The 20,885-nt window shown below is 56.0% G+C and overlaps 1 protein-coding gene across 5 annotated transcripts in view; it reads left to right on the top strand.

The window, feature by feature from the left end:
- AP3B2 (adaptor related protein complex 3 subunit beta 2) overlaps nt 1-20,265 on the top strand; it is a 54,291-nt gene extending 34,026 nt beyond the window's left edge. For 2 of the 5 annotated variants that reach the window (XM_019499382.2, XM_019499378.2), the window contains exons 15-28: nt 910-1,086; nt 1,805-1,991; nt 2,232-2,350; nt 3,162-3,273; nt 4,060-4,249; nt 4,518-4,704; nt 4,940-5,015; nt 8,183-8,289; nt 8,725-8,956; nt 9,895-9,979; nt 10,465-10,562; nt 11,247-11,270; nt 17,946-18,084; nt 19,508-20,265. In XM_019499382.2, coding sequence (XP_019354927.1) covers nt 910-1,086; nt 1,805-1,991; nt 2,232-2,350; nt 3,162-3,273; nt 4,060-4,249; nt 4,518-4,704; nt 4,940-5,015; nt 8,183-8,289; nt 8,725-8,956; nt 9,895-9,979; nt 10,465-10,562; nt 11,247-11,270; nt 17,946-18,084; nt 19,508-19,658 — 1,884 coding nt within the window. In that variant the 3' untranslated portion in view covers nt 19,659-20,265. The remainder of the gene's footprint in view (nt 1-909; nt 1,087-1,804; nt 1,992-2,231; nt 2,351-3,161; nt 3,274-4,059; nt 4,250-4,517; nt 4,705-4,939; nt 5,016-8,182; nt 8,290-8,724; nt 8,957-9,894; nt 9,980-10,464; nt 10,563-11,246; nt 11,271-17,945; nt 18,085-19,507) is intronic. The other 3 variants (XM_014604494.3, XM_019499380.2, XM_019499379.2) reach the window with 2 other exon arrangements.
- Nucleotides 20,266-20,885: the final 620 nt, after the last annotated feature.

Here is a 20,885-nt window from a genome sequence, read left to right as displayed (position 1 = left end):
TACACTGCCCTCATTTGGAAAGGCTGCTGCCTGCTGTCTCTTACCCCCCTTCTGGGGCCCATACCCCATGGGGCCTGGACTCAGTAACTGGATGCCTGGGGCTGTGAACTGGGTCCCTCAGCTTCTGCAGATCCTCAAGTTCAGATCCTCCCATATGCTATGAGAACAGGCCTTCCTCTGCCAGCATTGCTTGGCCAGGTTGAGTGTGGCCTCCCACCCACCCTGAGAGGGACCGGCCCTGATTCGTGAGGCCAGTGCCACCTCAGCTGGGGTCACTTGCTCCCTGGTATGGCTCCTCTTGCACTGGGAAGGCCCAATCCCCCAAGCTGTGCGTGTCTCCTTTGGGAGTGACAGCACCTTGCAGGCCTGTTGTCTGGCTTTCTCCATGGGGACACAGGCAAGCACCCATGTAGGACAGTATATCTGGAGCAGCATGGAGACCACCATGCTACCCCCTTACAAACGGCCGCAAAACTCTTCCCGACAGACTACATTTCTGCCTTGTTCCTGCCTCCCAGGGTCTGTGCCTTCAGTCATGAGCAGCTGTGGGTTTCAGAGGGGTCCCAGAATTTTCTGTGCACAATGCAAAGGATTCTGGGAATCATTTAGGCATGTCTCCCAGGCAGGGCCCAGCCTGAGAAGGGGCTGGCTGGGTTAGTTAGCAGGAACTCTGGCCTACAGAGCCAACAGGAGAATATCTGTAGGCTGTAGTCAGGCCTCAGATGGGCTGTGCCATGCAGGCATCAGCACAGACATGGCCATGTGGAGCTGGGATGCTCTTGGCCTCTATATGTCCCTCCAGGGCCTGCACTGCCCAGTTGCTGAATGTCGGGGCTCAGTGACTGTGAGTGAGTAAGGAGGGTTTGGGTTGGGGTGAGCAGTGCCCTGTACGTATGTGTGTGTCTGCAGGTGCCCATGGCACGGGCCAGCATCCTGTGGCTGATTGGGGAGTACTGCGAGCACGTGCCCAAGATCGCGCCTGATGTGCTGCGCAAGATGGCCAAGTCCTTCACCAATGAGGAGGACATTGTCAAGCTGCAGGTCATCAACCTGGCAGCCAAGCTCTACCTGACCAACTCCAAGCAGGTAAAGGGAGAGCTGGGCCAGCACTTTGCCCCAACCAGCTCCAAGGCAGCAAACAGCTCCCAGGAGCACCAGGCTCTGTGCTGAGTAGGTTCTGAGCACCCAGAGGTGATGGCACTGACTCAGCTATGAGTGAGACCTCTGCAGGAGCCTCACCCTTTGCTTGCCCGGACATTGTTACTGCTGTCCATGACCCCACCCTGCCAGCTGGAACAGATCCACAAGTCCCTGCTCTGAGCAAGAGAGCAGGGCACTCTGCATAGGCATTGGAGGGAGCCTGGCCCCTCCCTGGCTTCTGGGCACACTGGGGCACTCCTCTTTAAAAGAAACCTCCTATGGTGGTTGCCATGCCACACTATATCATGCCAGTGGTGGGCCTGATCCTGAGAGAAACTAGGCCCTAAACAAAGTGGAGGGTGCTGAAAACCTTGCAGAATGGGGCCCAGGGGCCCAGTGCTTAGGGCAGGCCCAGCCCAAAGGCATAAATGAGAAGCAATAGTGTGTGTGTGTGCATGGGCAGAGCCAGGCAATCTGGAGACCTAGTAAGGTCGGCTCCCATCACTTCATCCCTGAACTTGGGCAAATTGAACCCCCTATCCTAGACTCCAGGCCCCTTCTGTGGAGTGAGGGGAATCCCCATGGGGAGAGGGCTTAGTCCACTAAACTGGTCAGAGTTATGCAGGCCCAGAGCAGGTTCTGAGAGCAGTGGTCCTTGGTGCAGAGCAAACTGCTGACCCAGTACGTGCTGAACCTGGCCAAGTATGACCAGAACTACGACATCCGAGACCGGGCCCGCTTCATCCGCCAGCTCATCGTGCCCACAGAGAAGAGCGGAGCTCTCAACAAGTACGCCAAGAAGCTCTTCCTGGCCCAGAAGCCCGCCCCCATCCTGGAGTCCTCCTTCAAAGGTACAGAGAGCCAGCATCTGGGTGGAGCAGGAGCTATGGGGACTGAACATCTGAGTATGGCACTGGGGACTGAGCTGTGGAAAGAGAAGCCTGTTTTTCTCAGGGAGCAGCTGGGACATAGACAAGCACACATGGATCTATTCTGGAAGCAAGCAATGCCCTGTGGGGGTGAGGAGAGCAGCCTGGGGGAAGTAGCAGTCCTCATGATAACCACCCACTGACCACTGCCTCTTCCCACAGATCGGGACCACTTCCAGCTGGGCTCGCTCTCGCACCTCCTCAATGCCAAAGCTGTGGGCTACCAGGAGCTCCCTGACTGGCCGGATGAGGCCCCTGACCCTTCTGTGCGGAACGTGGAGGTGCTGTGCAGGCCAGGCTCCAGGGCTGGGGGCTGATGTCACAGTCTTGCCTATAACATGCACATGCAGACTGGGAGATTGGGAGTTTGCTACAGCATCATGGCCTTGCTAGCAGGTGGACTCCTGGGCCCCTTGTTACCAGAGCAGAGGGCCAGTTTGGCCAGGCTCCAGGCTATGAGCAGAGCTTATCCTGAGGCAGACAGTGGGAGAGGCAGGGCAGGTGGTGGCTGAGTGATTGGCAACCATAACCGGGCTCTCCCTTGCTTGCAGGAGGAAAGCATCTCCCTCACCGACAGCCACATTGGGCTGCTGGGAGAGCTGATAGAGGTGGCTCCGTGTGCTGGTTGCAGTTTGCAGTGCCTTTTTCCATTCTCCTCTACCTCTTGCATTGTGTGGTGCTGACCTGTTGGCAGCCTTAAGCGTGTGATTTGTGTGCTTTGATGTGTTGCTGTGAAATCACGTGGCTCAAAGCTTAGCAGAGAGCAAGATTCAGGCTCCCATGGAAACACCTGTCCCTATTGGTGTTGTCATCCATGTCCATCTGTGTCGTTGTCGTCCCAGCCCAGCATGCACTTTAACCCCTCTTAAAGCAGGTTCCTCATGGAGCAGGATCCCTGCCCTGCAGGCATCGGGGGCTGTAGGGGCCCCAGAGAATGCTGTGGGCTTGGTGTTTAGTTTCCCCCTCACCCCCTTCCTAATCTGGTTATTTTCCATGGGCAGGGAGGAGAGGGGCTTGTCCTGCCAGCAGCTTTGGGGCTGTGCTCATTCATTGCAACACCCATCACTCCTTCATTATCTACTTCCTGGGCAGGTTCCTGAATGGACCAAGTGCACCAGCCGGGAGAAGAGGAAAGAGAAGGTGGAGAAACCATTCTACTCTGACTCGGAGGGGGAGTCCGGGCCCACAGAGTCTGCAGACAGTGGTGAGGGCTCCATCTGCCGTGATGTCAGGGCACAGGCCTCCCCTGTGAGCTGCTCTGAGGCCGCTCCACCCCCGTGGCAGTGGGAGCAGATTCACTCCTTCCTTGCCTGGCCAGCACCTAGCGCTAGGGCCTTGCTGTTCCATGGCCACAGCCCAAATCCCCTGGCAATGCAATTGGAGGCTGTGTCTGCCTCCTTGTGTCCAGGCTGAGAGGTGGCTGAAAGGCAAAGGACAGCACTTCTGCTCTTCTCTCCCCACCACCCTAGCTGAGGTGCCAGCAGGGACTGGATGCATGGTACTGTGACCTGTTGTCAGGGCATGGACAAGTGTGTGTGCAGAGGGGGGAGAAGGGGAAGGGACTACAGACCTTATCCCTGCTCAAGCCCAGTAGCAACTGAGATCCTTGTATTGAGCAGAGCCTAGCACAGGAGCTTTCCCACTCTGTAAAAGGCCCAGGGCTCAGCATGCTCTGAGAAGGGCCTATCTCCTGGGAGTGCAGGAAAGGGGAGACCTGTAGTACAGCTAGTATCTCCTGTGCAGCAGAGGCCATCTGGCTAGGGGCATTCTGGCCAGGAGGACCATGCTTCCTGTGTATATTTGCAGATGCCATGGTTCACCTCCTGCCCAACCCCAGGATACCAGTTGGGGGGAACCTCTCCCAGCTTGGAGCACAGCACTGGGAGGGAAGGGGCAGATGCCCCTGGCTGTAGGAGTAGGTTGGCAGCCAAGGGGGCTTGGAAGCAGGCCTAGGAGATTAGCGTCAGAGCTGAGCTGTGCTCTTTTCCAGAGCCTGAGTCAGTCAGTGAGTCGGAGAGTGAGAGTGGCAGTGGCACCGAGAGTGGCTCTGGCTCGGGGAGCGAAGAAGAGGAGGAGGAGAGCGGGGACCAGTCTGAAGAGGAAGAGAAGGAAAAGAAGAAGAAGAAGAAAAAGAAGGAAAAGGAATTACCCCGGAAAGCATCCCTGGAGAGCATGGGGAGGTACCATGGGCTGTGAGGAGTTGGGGGGCGGGGACAACATTGGGTTGTCATCTTGGCATCACAAGGCCCTACCAGGACACCCATCTTGTTGGGGGTGCACCCTGCAGCACAGAGGCTGAGCTGAAGCCCAAGCATGTTGTTGTCCCACTTTATCCAGTCACATGAAATATGTAAATTAGCCCAGGCTGGCACCCCCAGGCAGGAGTCTTTGAGCAGGGCATGAGGTCTTAAGTCTCTCCTGTGTGCCTGAGACCCTCTCCTTCCCCAGCAGCCCCAGCGAGGAGGAGGAGGAGGGGAAGAAGGCAAAGAAGAAGAAGCCACAGCATGACAGGAAAGGCGGTTCTGAGTCCTCGTCTGAGGAGGGCAGCGTCTCTGAAAGCAGCTCATCTGAGTCAGACTCGGGTTCAGATGCAGAGGATTCCCAGTTGGAGACAGAGACCAAGAGGAGAAAGATGGTAAAGAGGCAGGGTAGGGGCTCTGAGCACAGCAGAGAGGGCTGATCCTGGGCCCCCATCCCTGCTCTGCTCTCAGCTGGTGTTCAGCTCCTGCCCCACACTGAGTAGCAGGCCAGCAGCTGATCTACCCAACCCAAGCCTTGCTGAGCACAGGGATGGGGTTGCTTATCCTCCTCCCATGGATCCCAGTGTTCAACTGCCTGCTGCCATTCACTCTGCCTTTGCTATCTTTCAGCCTCCCAGCAGCAAACCTGCACCAAAGGCTGCCAAGAAAGGGACCAAGGAGATCTCCTTACTGGACCTGGATGACTGTGAGTTTCGCTCCTGGGCAGGCCAGCCACACAGAGCAGGCTGCCCTGTTTGGGGCATATGAGTGGGGATCCCCTCCCCACTTCTCCCCTCCTGGTCTTGGCTGTCCTTTCTCCTTTCCTGTAGCTGCCCTGTTCACTCCCTTTCCTGGGGGAGGGAGTGACCAGCCAAACCACATTTTTTTAAGGAAGTTTTTCCAGTGTTGGCTGCTTAACATAGTTGAGTGTTAGGCCAGGGGAGTTAGCTCAGGAAATCGTAAAAGGGAGGGCAGGCGAGCCAGAAGCTGGGAGGGTGAAGCTGGGCACAGAGTGGAAAACAGAGGTTGTGCTGTGTGCAGAACTGGTCCTTGCAGCCTGTGTGCATGTCCCATTAGGCCTGTGATGGCTGCTTTTAAGAGCAGGCATTTTGGGAAATGTAGTCTCTTTGGGAAGAATCCCATGCTTGGGATAGCAGGAAGCAAGTTATGCCTGCCCACGGCAGCTGTCTACAGCACAGCCTGCACTCTCAGCAGGGACATGTGAGCTAAGATGAAAGCCTGAGGGGACCAGGATGCAGCTGGAATTGCCTTGCTCAGTATGGGGGAGTGTGGTTTGTCTGGTCAAGGACCCTGTCTGCAGGAGACCTGACCATGGAGCTCTGCTTTTGCCTTCTCCACCTGGGAAAAGCAGTGGCAGCCTGAGAGCTGCATGGAGGCTCTGTGGCAGTGTACTGAGAAACAGGAGCCCTGGCCTTTGTTCCAAGCTGGGGGAGCAGGAGCAGGGACCCCTGGGTTCCAGTTCCTGCCTTTGCTGCCATATGGCTGCGGCTGGATATGTCTGCTTGTCTCCTAAGCTGTAATGGCAGCCACAGCCACCAAGCTCCTTCTCCGTAGATCATGAAGGGGTTGCCCCAGGGGGTCTGTGTCCTGATCTCCAGTTACAGACAGGGGAAACTGAGGCATGGAGAGGAGAAGAAGTCTGCTTGAGGCCACCCAGCAGGCTGGTGGAAGAGCCAGGAACATAACCCATGTTTCCTGAGTCCCACTAACCCCCATTGTACAAGGTTAGCACGCTCATTAGCACCTTGTATGCAACCCCCTTGCCAAGACTTCTAATAAGGGGCAGGAGCCATCCTGCCTTGTGGGCCCTGCTTCCTGCTGCCCATTTGATCCTTTTAGCTGTGGGATCTGATCTGTCCATGGTGCTGAGAGAGCTTGGTGTCTCTCCTGCTGGAGCTGAAGCCTCTGGAGCCTGGTTTTTCCCTCCTCTGGGATCCCCTGTACAAGCTGGGCTTAGGACACGTGCCAAATGTGAGGTATTCAGACCTCACCATGCAGAGGGCCAAATTTCACCCCTCCCTCTTGTTCCCACCCCTGTTTCTCTCAGAATCTGAGTGGGTAGCCTGAGGTGTAAGCAGGCAGGGAATACAGCAGGGAAACCACCCTCTAGCTTAGATAAGGAGCTGGCTCAGGCTGAAGAGGAGGGAGCCTGTCTTAAACAGACGATGTGGCAATCTGATCCAGGCTTCACAAGCGCAGATGCTGCTGCTGTCACACCAAGACCAGGCTGGATTTGCCCCTGCAGGTCCATGGGGATGGAAAGCAGCCTAAGCAAAGCCTTCATGATGGGGCCTTAGACTGTGAGCTCCTTGGGCAGGGTCTTTCTGCGTGTTCTGCATCCAAGCAGCTTGGGACCTGGGAAGGGGTGGGAGGCTGTTTTTTGTGTCTAGGGCTCCTGGACAAGATCCTGATATAGATCAATAAAAATAACTCTCTCCATGGAGGACAGTGAGCAATTGTTATTTGCATTTGTTTGTTTCTGTTTTTCATCAGAGACAGGCAGGATTTCACACTTCAGTTGCTGAAAATTAATGTTTCCCTTTCAAAAAAATCAGTTGTTGAAAATGGAAGGATTATTTAAGAGTTTTTTGACCCCCAAAAAAAACAGTTTTGAAAGAAATAGATACTTTGGCAAAAAAAAAAAATTGTCTTAGAAGCTATTTTATTTTTAAAAATATTGTTTCAAGGAGCAGTTTACAGCCTGCTCTATTGGCTGATCTACTGCTCATGTCCCTCTGAGACTCTCAAAACACTTTACAGATGATAAAAGTCCTGCTGCATCCCCGCAGGGCTCTCTGGACAGTGCTTTCTAGCAGCCAGTGCATCTGGCAAGGGGTGCCTGAATCCTGCAGTATTGGTTCTGGTTCTGTACTGGTTTTACTAGGTGATCTGAATCCAGTCCCTTCTTTCCTTTTGCCTTGATTTCCCCACCTGTAAAATGGGGACAGTGATGCTGATTGGTCATACTGTGTTTTGAGGTCTCTGGGTGGTTGTATTGATGTTGTTCTCATTTCACTGATAGGGAAACAGAGGCTGGAGGGTGGGGAGGGAGTGGCTCAAGATCTCTGGCAGAACAAGGACTAGAACCCCAAGCTCCTGTGTGGGTGCTGCTGTTATGTGCCCCTCCCTGCAACAGCTTGCAGGTGAGATTGTGGGTTTGGTCCTTTCCCATAATCAAGACCTTCCTATTCCCCTGTCATCACTGGCCTGGCGGGATGCTGAAAGATGCAAAAGTCCCTTTCTGCCCTGGTGGGATGGCTTGTGCCACCCTCATGCTATGGCCAGTAGGCTCTGGACAGGCACTTCTGGGGCCCCAGTACAAGCAGTTTAAAAACAAAACAGACCAAAGGCTTTGGGCAGCAGCAGAGCAGACAGTGTGGACCTGTGGACCCCCCCTCCCCATGCACTCCCACACACATTCAGGGCAGGGGCTCTGGGTGCAGCCAGCCTGTCAGAGCACCTGCACCCAGCACTGCCCTGCACTTAGCTTTCACTGCCCCCAGCCTTGCTGCAGGTGTTTCCCAGCTCCTGCCCTGTAGCTCTCCCCAGTATTCAAACCAGGCAGCCTGCAGTCCGTGAATGGCCGGGGTGGGGAGCTTGCTGTGGGGTGCTGCCAGGAATGCCTGGGCATATGGTTCTCCGAGCCTCACTGGGCAGAGCCAGGCCTGTCCTGACACCTATTCTACCCCCAGCCCTACCTGCTCTCTCACTGATCTTCACCCTGTCCTGGGTGCCCCTGGATGATTCAGGGTGCCCATGACACCCAGAGGCCTCCCCTTGTCCCTGAGGCATATATCTTCATTAACCCTTTATTCCCCATCTCTCTCTCTCTCTCTCTCTCTTGCCTTGTAGTCACACCCCCTCCTCCCCTGCCTACCTCCTCCAGCAGTCTTGTCTCCAGCAGCCTGGTGACCGACCTGGAGGGACTCACTCTCATCGACACTTCTCTGGCTTCTACTGTAAGTGTCTCCCATTCCTCTCTTCCCAGTCCAGCAGCCCCAACTCTGGCTCCTGCTCTCTTGAGGCGCCAGGGGGAAATAAATCTTGAGCCCTCTGGAACATCCTCATCCTCTGCTGGCATGAACAGCCGTGGGGAGGGGGGATAGTTTCCTCCTTCTGGGGTGCTTGCTCTTTTGGCTCCTACTGCAAGGCTTCTTTGTGGGAGTAACTGATGCCCAGAAGAGCAGCAGGCACTACTTTGGGGCCCCTGGGATAAAGAATAAGGATCCCAGGTTCTTTAAGCAGCAGCTGCTCCCAGTCTAAAGGCTACAAGTGACACTGGGGCCAGCTCAGACCCCAACAGAGACCAAAGGCATGGGGAATTCTGCTTCACATGCCCTGGTATTCTGCCCCTCCCCGGCCTGTATCCACATCTCATCTCATCTCTTCCCCAGGTGATCAGCCCTGTGTTCAGTTCTGTGAAGACTTATGAGCTGCTCCACCGAATGACAGGCGAGGGGCTCTCCGTGGAGTACTACTTCAGCCGGCAGCCCTTCGCCCCCGATCCACACATGGTAGCTGTCCAGATCCAGTTCTCCAACAACACGGACTCAGAAGTGAAGAACGTGCGCATCAGTGAGCCCAAACTGCTCTCTGGCATGAGGGTGCAGGAGTTCAAGGAGATTGGTAAGGCTGAGCGGTGGTGTGGAACCGGCTCTTGCTGACTTCAGTCTGTACACACTGACCCACATGGAGGGCGAGGCCAAGTCACTCACTCTGTGAGACAGATGGGAATACTAAGGCCCTGCCAGTCTGCATCAGGGCTGGAGTCAACCTTCAGAGCCTTTCCTTCTGGTTGATGCTCCATGTTCTGGGGTTTGTGAAGCTTGGGCCTCACACGGAGCTGAGGGAGCCCAAGTGGGTGGCCCAGGCCAGCCTAAGTCACTAAGTCAGCCAGTTGTTTCCAGAAGTGCCTTCCTGGTCAGGTGTTGTGCAGGGATGGCACAACTGCTTTATGTCAGGGCTGAGGGCAGCAGATGGGCAGGGACAACCGGGGCAGCCCCTTGAGGGTGATGTGCACAGGCTTCCCCAGTGGGGTCCCAAACGACACTGTCACGGTTGTTTCCCATAAGCAGCCACAGGGTGGAGGAGCCAAGATGAGGCCCTGTGTGTTACCCAAAGCCCCTGTTTTGTGGGGAGGGCTGAAGGCTGGCTGTGCCCTTCTTTGTGCCCTGGAGTAGGAGGGCACAGTCATGGATCCACACCCTGACTGGCACCAACAACCCCATTCTGGAGCTGCCAGTGAGCTGTGCTGGTCTTGCTGCCCCCAGCTGGGGTCCACTCTCCTCCCCCAGGTGAGGGGCACTCCTCCCCTCTGAGAGCCTGGAGGCAGTCGCAGATGCCAATGGGGAGCAGCAATGGGGTTGCCTTCAGTACACCATCAGGCCCCCATGAGCCATGATGCCAGGATCTGGCCTAGGGCTCGAGCACAAGTTGGGAGCTGACAGGTAGGACCCTGTTGGAGTGTGAGCACAAAGACAAGGATCCCCCTGGCTTCCTGAGCAGAAAGGGATGGCTTGGCCCTGGAGAGCATTCTGAGCCTCGTGCTGCATGTGTGCTTACAGAGTCACTTGCCCCTGGCGAGACTACCAGCGTGGTTATGGGCATCGACTTCTGTGACTCCACCCAGGCCGCCAACTTCCAGCTGTGGTGAGTGTCCCACAGATACAGGCTCTGGTGCCACCCCCACCCCAGAGGTGCAGGCCACAGGCTCAGGGGCTTGCAGGGAGGGAGCCTGCTGTGTGGTTTGGCCTTTGTCTCTAGGCCTGAGGCCATGCTGTCAGAGTATATCCCCACTGTAACTGCTGGTTGTCCAGAAAGTAACCAGCTTTGGGCGAGACAGGGTTGGACAGGGTTAGGGCTGGTGCCCTGCTCCAAGGCAGCTGAGCTTTGGTGAGGCTCTATTCATGACTGCTGCTCTGTGCTTCTGTCCCCCATCCTGTCATGTTTCTTCCTTCATGGCTCCCAAGTACATTCCCAAGGAGGACTGGGCAGTGGTTGAGAAGGTCCGAGGTCACAAGTAGGCAGAGCATGAGGGGGATTGAAGTAAATCCACTCTGCTCCCCTTCCCAGGGATAGTCTGCGACAAGCCACCAATGCCTGGCTTCCTCTCACCAATGTCTCTTTGCCTTCAGCACCCACACCCGGCAGTTCTACGGCGCCATCCAGCCGCCCGTGGGAGAGCTCATGGCTCCCGTGTTCATGAGTGAAAATGAGTTCAAGAAGGAGCAAGGTGAGTGTGAAGGGAGGGTGAGCTGGCAGGGGCCTTGTCTACAGTGGAAGTGGAAAACTAAGCTCCCTGTTAGAGTCCATGATTAGAGGGCCATGGCTTCAGGGTCCATTGTCCCTGGGACACAGGAGGGGACAGGGATCCTTTCCTGACTCTGGATCCTTTCTCTCTCTGCCCATGCCCCCGTATCAAGCCCCTGGCTCACAGGACTGGGGCCCACTGACAGAGCTAAGGGATGTCCTCTGTGGCCAGAGCCTAGCTCCCTCCTGTGACAGAGGATGGGGCATTGGCACACAGGGATCACTGCTACTGAATTGGGACAGCTGCTGCTCAGGGAGCCTTCACAGCTGGGCTCTGGGGCTGTAGGTGCCATGGCCATTGGAGCTCAAATGTGTTGGGGCTGCTCTGGGGGCAGTCTCTGCTCTGAGGCTGCGCCTGGCCAGGTAGGGGAGCCCAAGAGCAGGGCATGGACAAGCTGGGGCTGAGTCCCAGCCCTAGTGACAGCCATCTCCCTACCTCTGCTGCCTGGCAGGTGGGCAGGGGTTTACCAGGGCCTGTGTCCAGTGGAAGCCAGTGGCGTGGCCAAGAGGGCAGGCTCCAGGTTCCCCACAGGCTCCCTGCCAGTGGCCCACATTAACCACCTGTTTTATTCCACTCTGCTGCCCTGCACGCTGTTGCTCCCCTTAGAACAACTGTTAAGGATGGGTGTGGGTAAGTCTCAGCTCGGCTGGTGCTCCCAGGAGGTCCATGAAATGCTGCCTGCCCCCTCCTCCCCCCTCACCCCCGCCCTTCTGAGCTGTAGACCAGTTCCGCTTCCACTCCCCCTGGCTGGGAGCTGCTCTCTAGATAAAAGCTGCCCCCTTTGCTCCACCTGCCCTTCTCCCAGCTTGGGGCCCAGCAGTTGAAGGAAGGGCTTTGGAGGGACTGGGGCAGAGGAGGGGATGGGGAAGAGTTGGGTTTGAATGGTCTCTGTAGGTTGCCCGCTGCTGTAAGGGGCAGGGTCCAGAGGAGGCTGCTCAGCTGGTGCCACTGGCTGAGCTGGGCCTCTGCATGGCTGGGTCAAGCTAGTGCACTAGAGGGAGGCCTGACAGAAGAGGGGTGGCAAGTGCAGCCTGCAGAGACCCCGGCCTACTGCCTCCTCTGTGGTAGGGGGCACCCCCCCCCCCAAGACAATAGGCAAGAGCTCCAGGGCCAGTTAAGGGGGCATTTGCCAGGCCTGGAATGCATGACAGACCCTATGATCCCTGGGGACCTAGGCTGTGAGCAGGCCCCTGGCCTTCCCTTGCAGCCAAGGGCACAGCCAGGGGACAGTGGGGTGTGCCCAGGGCCATGAGCAGCAGGCATCTTGCCCAGGCACCTTCCCTGCCTGCCCAGGCTGAGTGGTGGGTGCTCCAGGCTGGCTGCACTTCCCTAACTGTATTGCTTATGTCTCTCCTGCTCCCACTCCACCCTCTCCTCCAGGCTGGGATCTCCCTGCTGCTCCTCTCCTGGTCTTCCCCTTCCCTGCCACGCTGTCTGCATGCGCTGTCTTCCTTTCACATAGGGGGGTAAGCCACTACCCCTCTTGACCAGAGCCTCCAGCCCTGCTGCCTAAGCCCCTGCTTTCCTCCTTTTGCGCACCCAGGATGGCCCCATGTAACATACCCCAGCCCCATGGAGCCTGCCCCACCCTCACACACTATCTGTCCTGGCTACTGTCCTCCCAGCCCACCTCCTGCCCTTCTGGAGCAGTGACTCCCTGCGTGTGTGGTCGTGGCTCCCCTAGTAGCTGAGCCCAATGAGGCATCAGGCTAGCCTTTCACCCTAGCTGGGTGGCATCACCCCCCAAGGACTGGGTTGTCAGCACCAGGGTCACAGGTCTGGCTCCTAGCCATGGTGTCTGCCTGTGACAGGAGAAGGCACCAGGTAGCAGAAGAGATCTGGCCCTGGCTGTGGGGCAGCCATGGCAGCCTCCTCTTGAGGGCTTGTCAGCTGGGTTCATGGAGCAGAGGCAGCTTGGCGACAGTGCTGAGAGCATGAGCATGACCTGTCCAAGCCCTTCCCCAGGGCCCAGCTTGGGCAGCTGGGGACAGAGTGGGGAAGGTGGAGGGATTCTTCCAACCAGGTCCTCTGAAGCCCTAGCTTCTGCAGCCCTTCATCTGCCCCTGCCAATGTCTCCCCTGTCTCCCTGATGTACAGGGAATGCTGGAGAGGAGGGCTGCATGTCACAATGGGGTACACCCCCTAGGCAGCAGCCAGGCACAGGGTCTCTGTGCCATGAAAGGCCAGTGGCCACTCCAAAGATTCCCCCCACTTCTGAGACAAAACAGCAGGGAGAGGACAGAAGGGGAGGGGAGAGGAGAGGACTTGCCCCTGAGCACGGAGGGGAAGGAGGTATTCATTTCTGCCTTGAGGACTTTTTTTAAAGCCTCCAGAGGCTCCAGCGGCACGGACCAATCTGAAAAGGGGTGCAGTCATGTGACTACCCCCTCTGGATCCGCCTCTGGGAGTAACACCCCCTGCCCCCTCTGGGGCCTTGGTGCTCAGGGGCTGTGCACCTCGGAGCTGGTGGGGCCTACATGGGTGGCCTTCTGATAGCGTCAGGTTCCCTGTTGATTGTGTGGGACCCCCCTTGCCAAGCTGGGTGGTCCACTGCTCCCTCCAGCCCCTCCCTGGCTCCACACATACCCAGTCTCCTCTGCCCTGTGCTCATGGTGTGTAGCCTGGCCGGTTGTAGGTGCTGTGCCCATGTGCCCTTCTTGCTTGGTCATATTTGCCATGGGTCCCACTCGCTTAGCAGGCCAGAGGATCCGTCCTCTGTGCAGGGATGTGGCAGGCTGTTCTGGACACAGTGCTGCCTGCCGGCCTTTTGTGGTGGTTCCATGCCCATGAGGCCTCCTCCATTGGCATGCTGGGCTCTGATCCAGCCACATTCCTGTCTGCTTGGCTTTGCTCTTAGCCATTTTCCATCTCTGCAGACAACTCTGGCTGCATGCCAGACCCAGCCCAGGTCAGCTCCCTCCATGGGCCGAGGAAAATAAAGGATTTCAGCACAGATGGGCACGGGGTACTTGGAGAGATGGGCCAGGCTCAAGGGTGGGAAAGCTGTGGGGTCAGGGAGATGCCCAGACACTGCTATTCTCTCAACCCCAGATGCTGACAGGTGATCCCAGGAGACCAACTGCCCTGCTTGGAGCCCCACAGCATCCACCTCCTGGTTGGGCATATGGCACTTGGGCATATAGAGCCCAAGAGCAGCCCAGCCTGAGAGAGCATGTTACAGATCCTAGCAGCCTCCCCTTTGAGTTTGGCAGGGGGAAAGGGGCAGGGGAAGAGGAGAAATGATCTCCCCTCCCACTCTGCCCCCAGCTCTGGAGGGCAGTCCAGGACAGCAGAGCTCGCTGTGGGAGTAGACACACTTGGGACAGGGAAGAGCTGAATTTGAACCATGCTGCAAGGCACCCCCTGTGTGTGGCGGAGTAGAGAGACATCACCTCCAAGCCTCCTGCCAACCCAGGCCATCTGCCTGTGCGAGGGCTGCAGGACCCTGCATGGTCAGATTGCAGGAGGCTTGCTGGGCCCGTGGCATACCCTTTCCCACCCACCTCTCTGGAAGGAGAAGGGGTGTGGGGAGGGGTGTGGGGAACCCAGAGTCATGGAGGGGGCTGTAGCTCCGCCTGGCTGCATGGCCCCAGGGAGGCACTGCTAGATGCATGTGTCTGAGCAGAGAGGAGGGGGTTCCTCTCCATGGGAATGGCATGGTGGTGCTGGCTGGATTAGGACTGAGCCAGTGCCAGGCCTGTAGGCATGAAGGGTGCAGGGGAGCAGAACTGGGGGTAGCCATCTCCCCAGTCCTGAGCCTGTTCCTAATACCTGCCCCATTGCAGTGTACCCTCTGTCCCATGTGCCACCTTCACTTCCCTTGGGACTCCAGAACAGTTGGAGCCAGAATCCCCCTGAGTTGCTTTGGGGCCCAACCCTCCTGCATGTGGCTGGCCATACCCTTGCCCACTAAGGCATTGGCTCATGAGGTAACCCCTTGAGTCTCAGAACCCACACCCACACGTTCAACAGTGCCTGCCTCTTTCTCCAAGGGCCACATACGCTGAGGGGGCTCCTAGAGGCCTCCCTGTGTACAGAGAGAAAAGTCGGTCAGTCCCTGCCCTCCTGGGGTCTGGGCAAGAACTATTCTCATAGTTTCATAGTAGCTAGGGTCAGGAGGGACCTGAACAGATCATCTAGCCTGACCCCCTGCCACAGGCAGGAATGAATGCTGGGTTCACAAGACCCCAGACAGGTGATCGTCCAACCTCCTCTTGAATTTGCCCAAGGTAGGGGCGAGGACCACTTCCCTGGGAAGCTGGTTCTAGATTTTGGCCACCCTAACTGTAAAATATTGCCTTCTAACCTAAACCTATTCTCCATCAGCTTATTACCATTGTTCCTCGTCACCCCAGGTGGTGCTGGGGAGAAAAGGGCTCTGCCTATTTGCTGTTGATCTCCCCTGATGAGTTTGTAGGCAGCCACCAGGTCCCCCCTCAGCCTCCTCTTGCTGAGGCTGAACAGGTCCCTCAGGTCCCTTCAGGTCCCTCCATCTCTCCTCGTAGGGCCTATCATGCTGCCCTCTCACCAAGCAAGTGGCCCTCCTCTGAACCCTCTCCAGGCTGGCCACATCCCTTTTGAAGTGCAGCGCCCAGTACTGGGTGCAGTACTCCAACTGTGGCCTGACCAAAGTCGCAAAGAGGGGGAGTATCACCTCTCTGGACCGGCTTGAGATGCACCTTTGGATGCATGACAAGGTATGGCTGGCCTTGCTGGCTGCGGTCTGGCACTGGCAGCTCACGTTCATCTTGGAGTCAGTAATGGGTAAGGGACTCGGATGCAATCCAAGCCTCCTGCTGCAGGGTCTGAGCTGAGCACCATGGCAGGCAGGAAGGAGCACCCACTGCCCCAGGCAGCTGTGTACCACTGTTTGGGGGTTGGGGTCTAGGGAGCTTCTTGGGGTGAGGGGGTGCTGCAGGTAGGGGGATCTTGGACAGCAAGGGTTCTGCTCAGGCAGTGTGGGAGCGCATCAGTCCATTCTGCACTGGTGAGAATGGCAGCCATGGTGAGCCTGATCCTAGGACCACAGTGTGGAGGAATCTGCTTCCAGTATGGTGCCAGGACCTGGGTTCCAGCCCCTGCTGAGGAGGGCATCTCCAGGGCCTGCTCTCTCTATAACAAGGTGCAGGATGGTCAAGGCAGCGGTTGCAGCCTAGTGTCAAACCCAGCATGATTTGTGTACTGGGAAGGTTGCTATGCCCTGTGGCAGGATGCCAACTCTCCTACTAGCACGTGAAGCACTCCTGGGCTCTGGAAGGAAGAATGTTACCATCCTCACTCATCTCAGCCACCAGGAGGTTGAGTTGGGGATTTTTAGGCCCAGAAAGATTTTCTTACAGACTCTGGGGTACTCCTGGTTGGCGTCCCCTGAGGTCGCTCTATTGTGTAGGAGTAGTGTGTCTCTAAGTAGTTTGTGAGCTTCCTAGTGGTGCTCACAGTGTTGCATGCATTAGAAGCCAGTCTGAGCATCAGTGTGCATGTGCAGCTGGGCCTGCCGTGTTGCGTGTGTCTGTGGATTCTGTGTCACCTCTGTGATTCCCCCATGGAAAGAGCTAAAGACATCACAGTAGCTCTTCCAAAGGACGCCTAGAAACAGCTCCCGCCCTTTGCCCAGCGCTGCCTGCTCCCCGCATCGGAGCCTCTTGCATCATTTCCTACCCTGGTAGCTGCATCTTCATTGGAGATTCCTTGTCGCAGGCCATGTCACAGGTAAAGAGAGCCCAGCTGGTTTCTCTGCCAAGCCAGGCATGTCCTGGTACATGGAGCTGGTTCAACCTGCAACTGCTAAAGTAGTTGTCACACCAGCTGGGATTTTAACACCAGGCCTTTCAGGGAGAGGCACACTGAACCCTCTGCTAGGCAGACAGGGCAGCTGGTTTGGGCCTCCCATGTTGTTCTCATTCATGTTTTAAAAGGCCTAGGCAGCACTTTCTCTCCAAGGCTAAATCCTGAGCCACCTGCGACTCGAATCAGGCCTTTGGGGTCTAAAGGCAACAAAACACCTTGGCTGTAGCCAGGACTCCCCTTTTAAGGAGGATTAGCAGGGGCCATCTCTGCTCAGTCCTTCTCTGGAGCTGCCTGCAGCTGACTGCCATGTTGTTAGAGAAATACGTACTTCAGGGAATGTGTCTCTAGGGGAGACTACACCTTCCCTGATATAAACCAGAGAACAAAATGCTACTAATTATGGCAGGGTCCAGGTATTCCTGACTGGGGTAGCTGACTGAACTCCGCACCACGTAGTTGCTGGAACAACCCGAGGCAATGCTATTTTAGGTTTGGCATTGGTATGTGAGGAATGGGCTAGAGAGCAGATGCCAGGAGGTTGTGCTGAAGTGGGCGTACCAGGCTGGAGTGACATAGATAGTATCCTGCAAGGATTGGCTTTGGGGGCCCAGCTTTGATATATCCATTAATGATTTTGGCATGCAGTGGAGGCACACGCCGATAAAGCTTGCTGATTACACAAGGTTGGGAGCCATCATCCATATAGAAGGGGATTGGGATACCCTACAGGAAAAACTGGGTGCTCTTGAGGACTGAAGGAGTAGAGATGAGGTGAAGTTCAGTGACACCAGGTGCAAGGTCATGGACAAGAAGCTCATCTGATGTGATCTGGGAGCCCATCGGCTGGAAATGACAGAGTAGAAAGACTGGGGTGTACAAGTAAGTCACGGCATGATCAAATCACCAATGTAATGTGGTGGTGAACATACCACCAGTTGGATCCTGTGTGTGCCAGAGAAGGCATTTCCAGTAGAGAGAGGGACATATTTGTACCATTTGACAAGGTGTTAGTAAGACCTCCCCTGGGAAACTGGACAACGCTGGTCGCCAGTGTTCATGAAAGATGGGTTCAGACTGGAATGTGTGTGCCGAAGAGGGTGGCTTGAATGATATGGGGAGGGGAGAACTTGTCTTATGTGAAGAGAATAAGAGCCTGGTTTGTTTAGCCCAACCGAGAGAGGAAGATTGCTGCTATAAATACATCAGGGCAGTAAACACGAGGGGCGGGGGAAGAACTAATTAAGCTAAAGGACAAATTGGCACAGGAACAAATGGGTATAAAGTGGCCATGAATAACTTTGTGCTGGAAATTAGAAGAAGGTTTCTAACCATCAGGGCAGTGAGGTTCTGGAACAGTCTTCCCAGAGGAGTTTATCGAGGGGGAAGGGATCTGAGGAGTGTGACAGGAGTTGCCTGACGTGGTGCTGACAACACCAGAGGACGAGATGCGATGACCTAGGAGGTGCCTCCCAGTCCTATGTTCCTTTGTTCCCCCATTTTCCTCATCCCTTTCTTCAGGGAAGCTGACAGGCATGAGCGAGATCACGGAGAAGCTGACATTGCCAGAGACGTGCCAGAGTGACCACACAATTGTCCAGCGAGTGACCTCAGCAGCTAATGTCAGCCGTGTGCCCTGTGGGGCAGACAACGAGTACAGGTAAAGGGGGAGAAAGATCCAAAACTGCAGGCCTGTGCTCTTGGAGCCAAAAGACCTTTGTGTTTGCCAAAGCCGCTCCTTGGCCTTTTTGTGACAGCCACAGCTGGGGGAGTCTGAGTGGCTGAGAGTTGCACGCACATGTATACATGCAGCCAGACTGTGCCCCCTTGCCCTGCTCTCTGCTGAGCTGGTGCCAACCCTCTGAGCACAGCGCTTCATGCCCCATTGTCTCAAGGTGGCACAACCCATTGGCCTCCTCATGAGCCCCACTCTGCTCAGCCACCTGGGATGAGAGAGCTTCCCAGTGGTTGGTGTTTGACCAGGAGGCAGACACGCAGCCTCTTGCTGACAAAGAAGGCTGGAGGGTGGGCTGCCACAGAGCCAAGGTCTGGGGTGTGAGTGACCAGAGCTGCTAACCTCTTGCGGAACGGTTTCTCTGCCGTGTTTCCAGGCTTGGAGTGTGAGAGCAGGTGGCTGGGGCGTGTTGGGAAATGACCCAACCAGACCATGCAGCCTCTGCATTGTACACAGGCCCTAACGAACTTATCCAAGGGTACAAACGGAGTCTGTGGTAGGTACAGACTTGAGCCTGGGTCTTCCAAGCCTAAGGCAAAGTGCCCTACTCATTAGAGAAGCCTTCCTCTCCCCTTGACATGTTTCTGTAAAACCAGAGCCAGGCCCAAAGTGACTGCCCGAAACAACAAGCTTTGTGCTAGCTTGGGACCAAATCCATCCTGGTCTAGGTGCTCTTTACAGACTCATCCCTGTCCCTGATGCAAGTCTCTCTCTCAACAGTGACATCAGTGGACAGCAGCTGAGTGGCACCATGCCCTCCATCCTAGCAGTGCTCACTGGTGAAGCCAGATGAGGGGACCTAAGAGACAGGGCTGGTCCCTTATCATAAAATAAACTCAAAGGGCCTGAATGTCAGTTCTGGAGCTCTGCACCCTGATAATTGACTCAGTAGGAGATGCCAACTCTAACTACATATGAGAGCACCCTCCCTGCAACCAGTGATGCCTACAATTAAAAGCCAAGCAAAGCAAGCTGTGTACCTTTACAGCTTGGGTGCTGTGGGCCAACACAGGCTATTCCTTTGCCCTGGATGGGGGCTCCAGGCCACTGGAGTCATTCTCTTTGGGCCCATAGTCAGGCACCAAGTTCTGGACTGTTTGGATCTGTCATCACCAGGAGTGGGACTACAAGGGGCATTCAGTTCACCCTGCACACAGCAGAGAGTCTTTCCCAGCCCCAGGCCTCCCTTGACCAGTGCTGCCCCAGCTCCAGCTGCTGGAGCATCACAAGAAATAGCCAGTAGCCCAACGCCTAGTCATGATGGATGTCTCCTTCCCCCACCCCAGCACCTGCTTCCTCATCCCTGTTCACAGTGCGCTCAATGCCCCTCGTTGTTCCCTGCAACCAGGTTTGCTGCCAAGACGGTGACCAGTGGAAGCCTTGTCCTCATCACCCTGGAGAAAAAGGAGGGAGCCCTGGCACAACTGACTGTCAACAGTGAGAAGATGGTGATCGGCACCATGCTGGTGAAGGACATTATCCAGGCCTTGACGCAGTGACTGGAAGGCAGCTCCTCTGATTCCTCCCCCCGAGACGCACCACAGACAGCACCCTGACCACCCCCTAGCATCTACTGAGATCTCACCCCTGCCCCATCCCTGGTACCACACCTCTCTGCTCCTTCTCCATTGGCTGGCAGTGGAGATTGACAGACCTGCTGTTCCTCCTATTTCTTTCCATGGCTTGATCCAAGCTTTGGGAATGAGGTAGGACTGCCCTCTGCCCCTTCTTGTCCCCTCTGGCACCTCCAGTGCCCTGGAGGTGTTTTGTTCTGCCCAAAGCCCTGCTGAGGAGGAACACCAGGTACAGGGGACAAAAGAGGGAAGTTCACAAAGACTACAAAAATGCAGATCTGGCAGATGGATGAGCAAAGGGTGGAAAGCAAGGCAGTGTCTCTAAAAACAAAACCAGTAGCTTGTTGGCAGCAGCCAATGGAAAGCAAGCCCTGTGGGCACCCTGGGTGATGTGGAAGCTTCTGCCCCAGGGCTGTGGCCGTGGCCATGGCCATGGGTCCTGCTGTGAAGTTGTTCTGTGCTGGTCTCAGTGTAGTGTAGCTCTATTTATTACGGACAGGACCTTCCCAATAAAAACCTCCTTGGAAACATCTCCCCTCCTTGCCTCTGTTTTGTGCATGCACATGGAGGGGCAGGCACTAGGGGCAGGAGGCATGGAGGTGCTGAGGTGGGTAGAATCTGACCAGGGAAGTCCTTCCAGTTCATGCTAATCCAGCCTCCCTGGCCCAGCCTGTACTGCAGTATAGCAGGCAGTAAGTAGTCAACTGGCATGGTGCAGCACCAGGCAAACTCCAGGCCTAGCCCCATGTCTCAGCCTCTCCTGTGCCAGGACACCGAACTCCTGTGTGGCATCTCCTAGTGATTTCCCTCCATACATGTGGGCACCTGGCCAGACTTGACTGATGCTTCCACCAACATATTTCCTGAGTGCAGAAGGGCCCAGGAGGGTTGGTACGAAGACATTTCAGCTGGCAGCCTGCACTGGATCAGGTGGAAAGATAAGGTGCCTCCCAAGTGAGGATGGTTTTAGCTATATGGGCTGGGTGGGAAGTGATACACCTCTCACTGAACCTGGTTACAGAATCCGGGGATTCACCAGTTCCCCATCTCCATGAAGCATGGAAGAGAGAACTAGAGAGCCACAACTTATGCTTAGATTGAGCCACTTGAAGTGCTCTTACCAGCTCCATTGGTGTGAGGCTAGGGGCATGT

The sequence above is a fragment of the Alligator mississippiensis genome, chromosome 11 (genome assembly GCF_030867095.1).
Source record: "Alligator mississippiensis isolate rAllMis1 chromosome 11, rAllMis1, whole genome shotgun sequence".
Taxonomy (NCBI): domain Eukaryota; kingdom Metazoa; phylum Chordata; order Crocodylia; family Alligatoridae; genus Alligator; species Alligator mississippiensis.
This window is presented reverse-complemented; position numbering and strand designations above follow the sequence as displayed.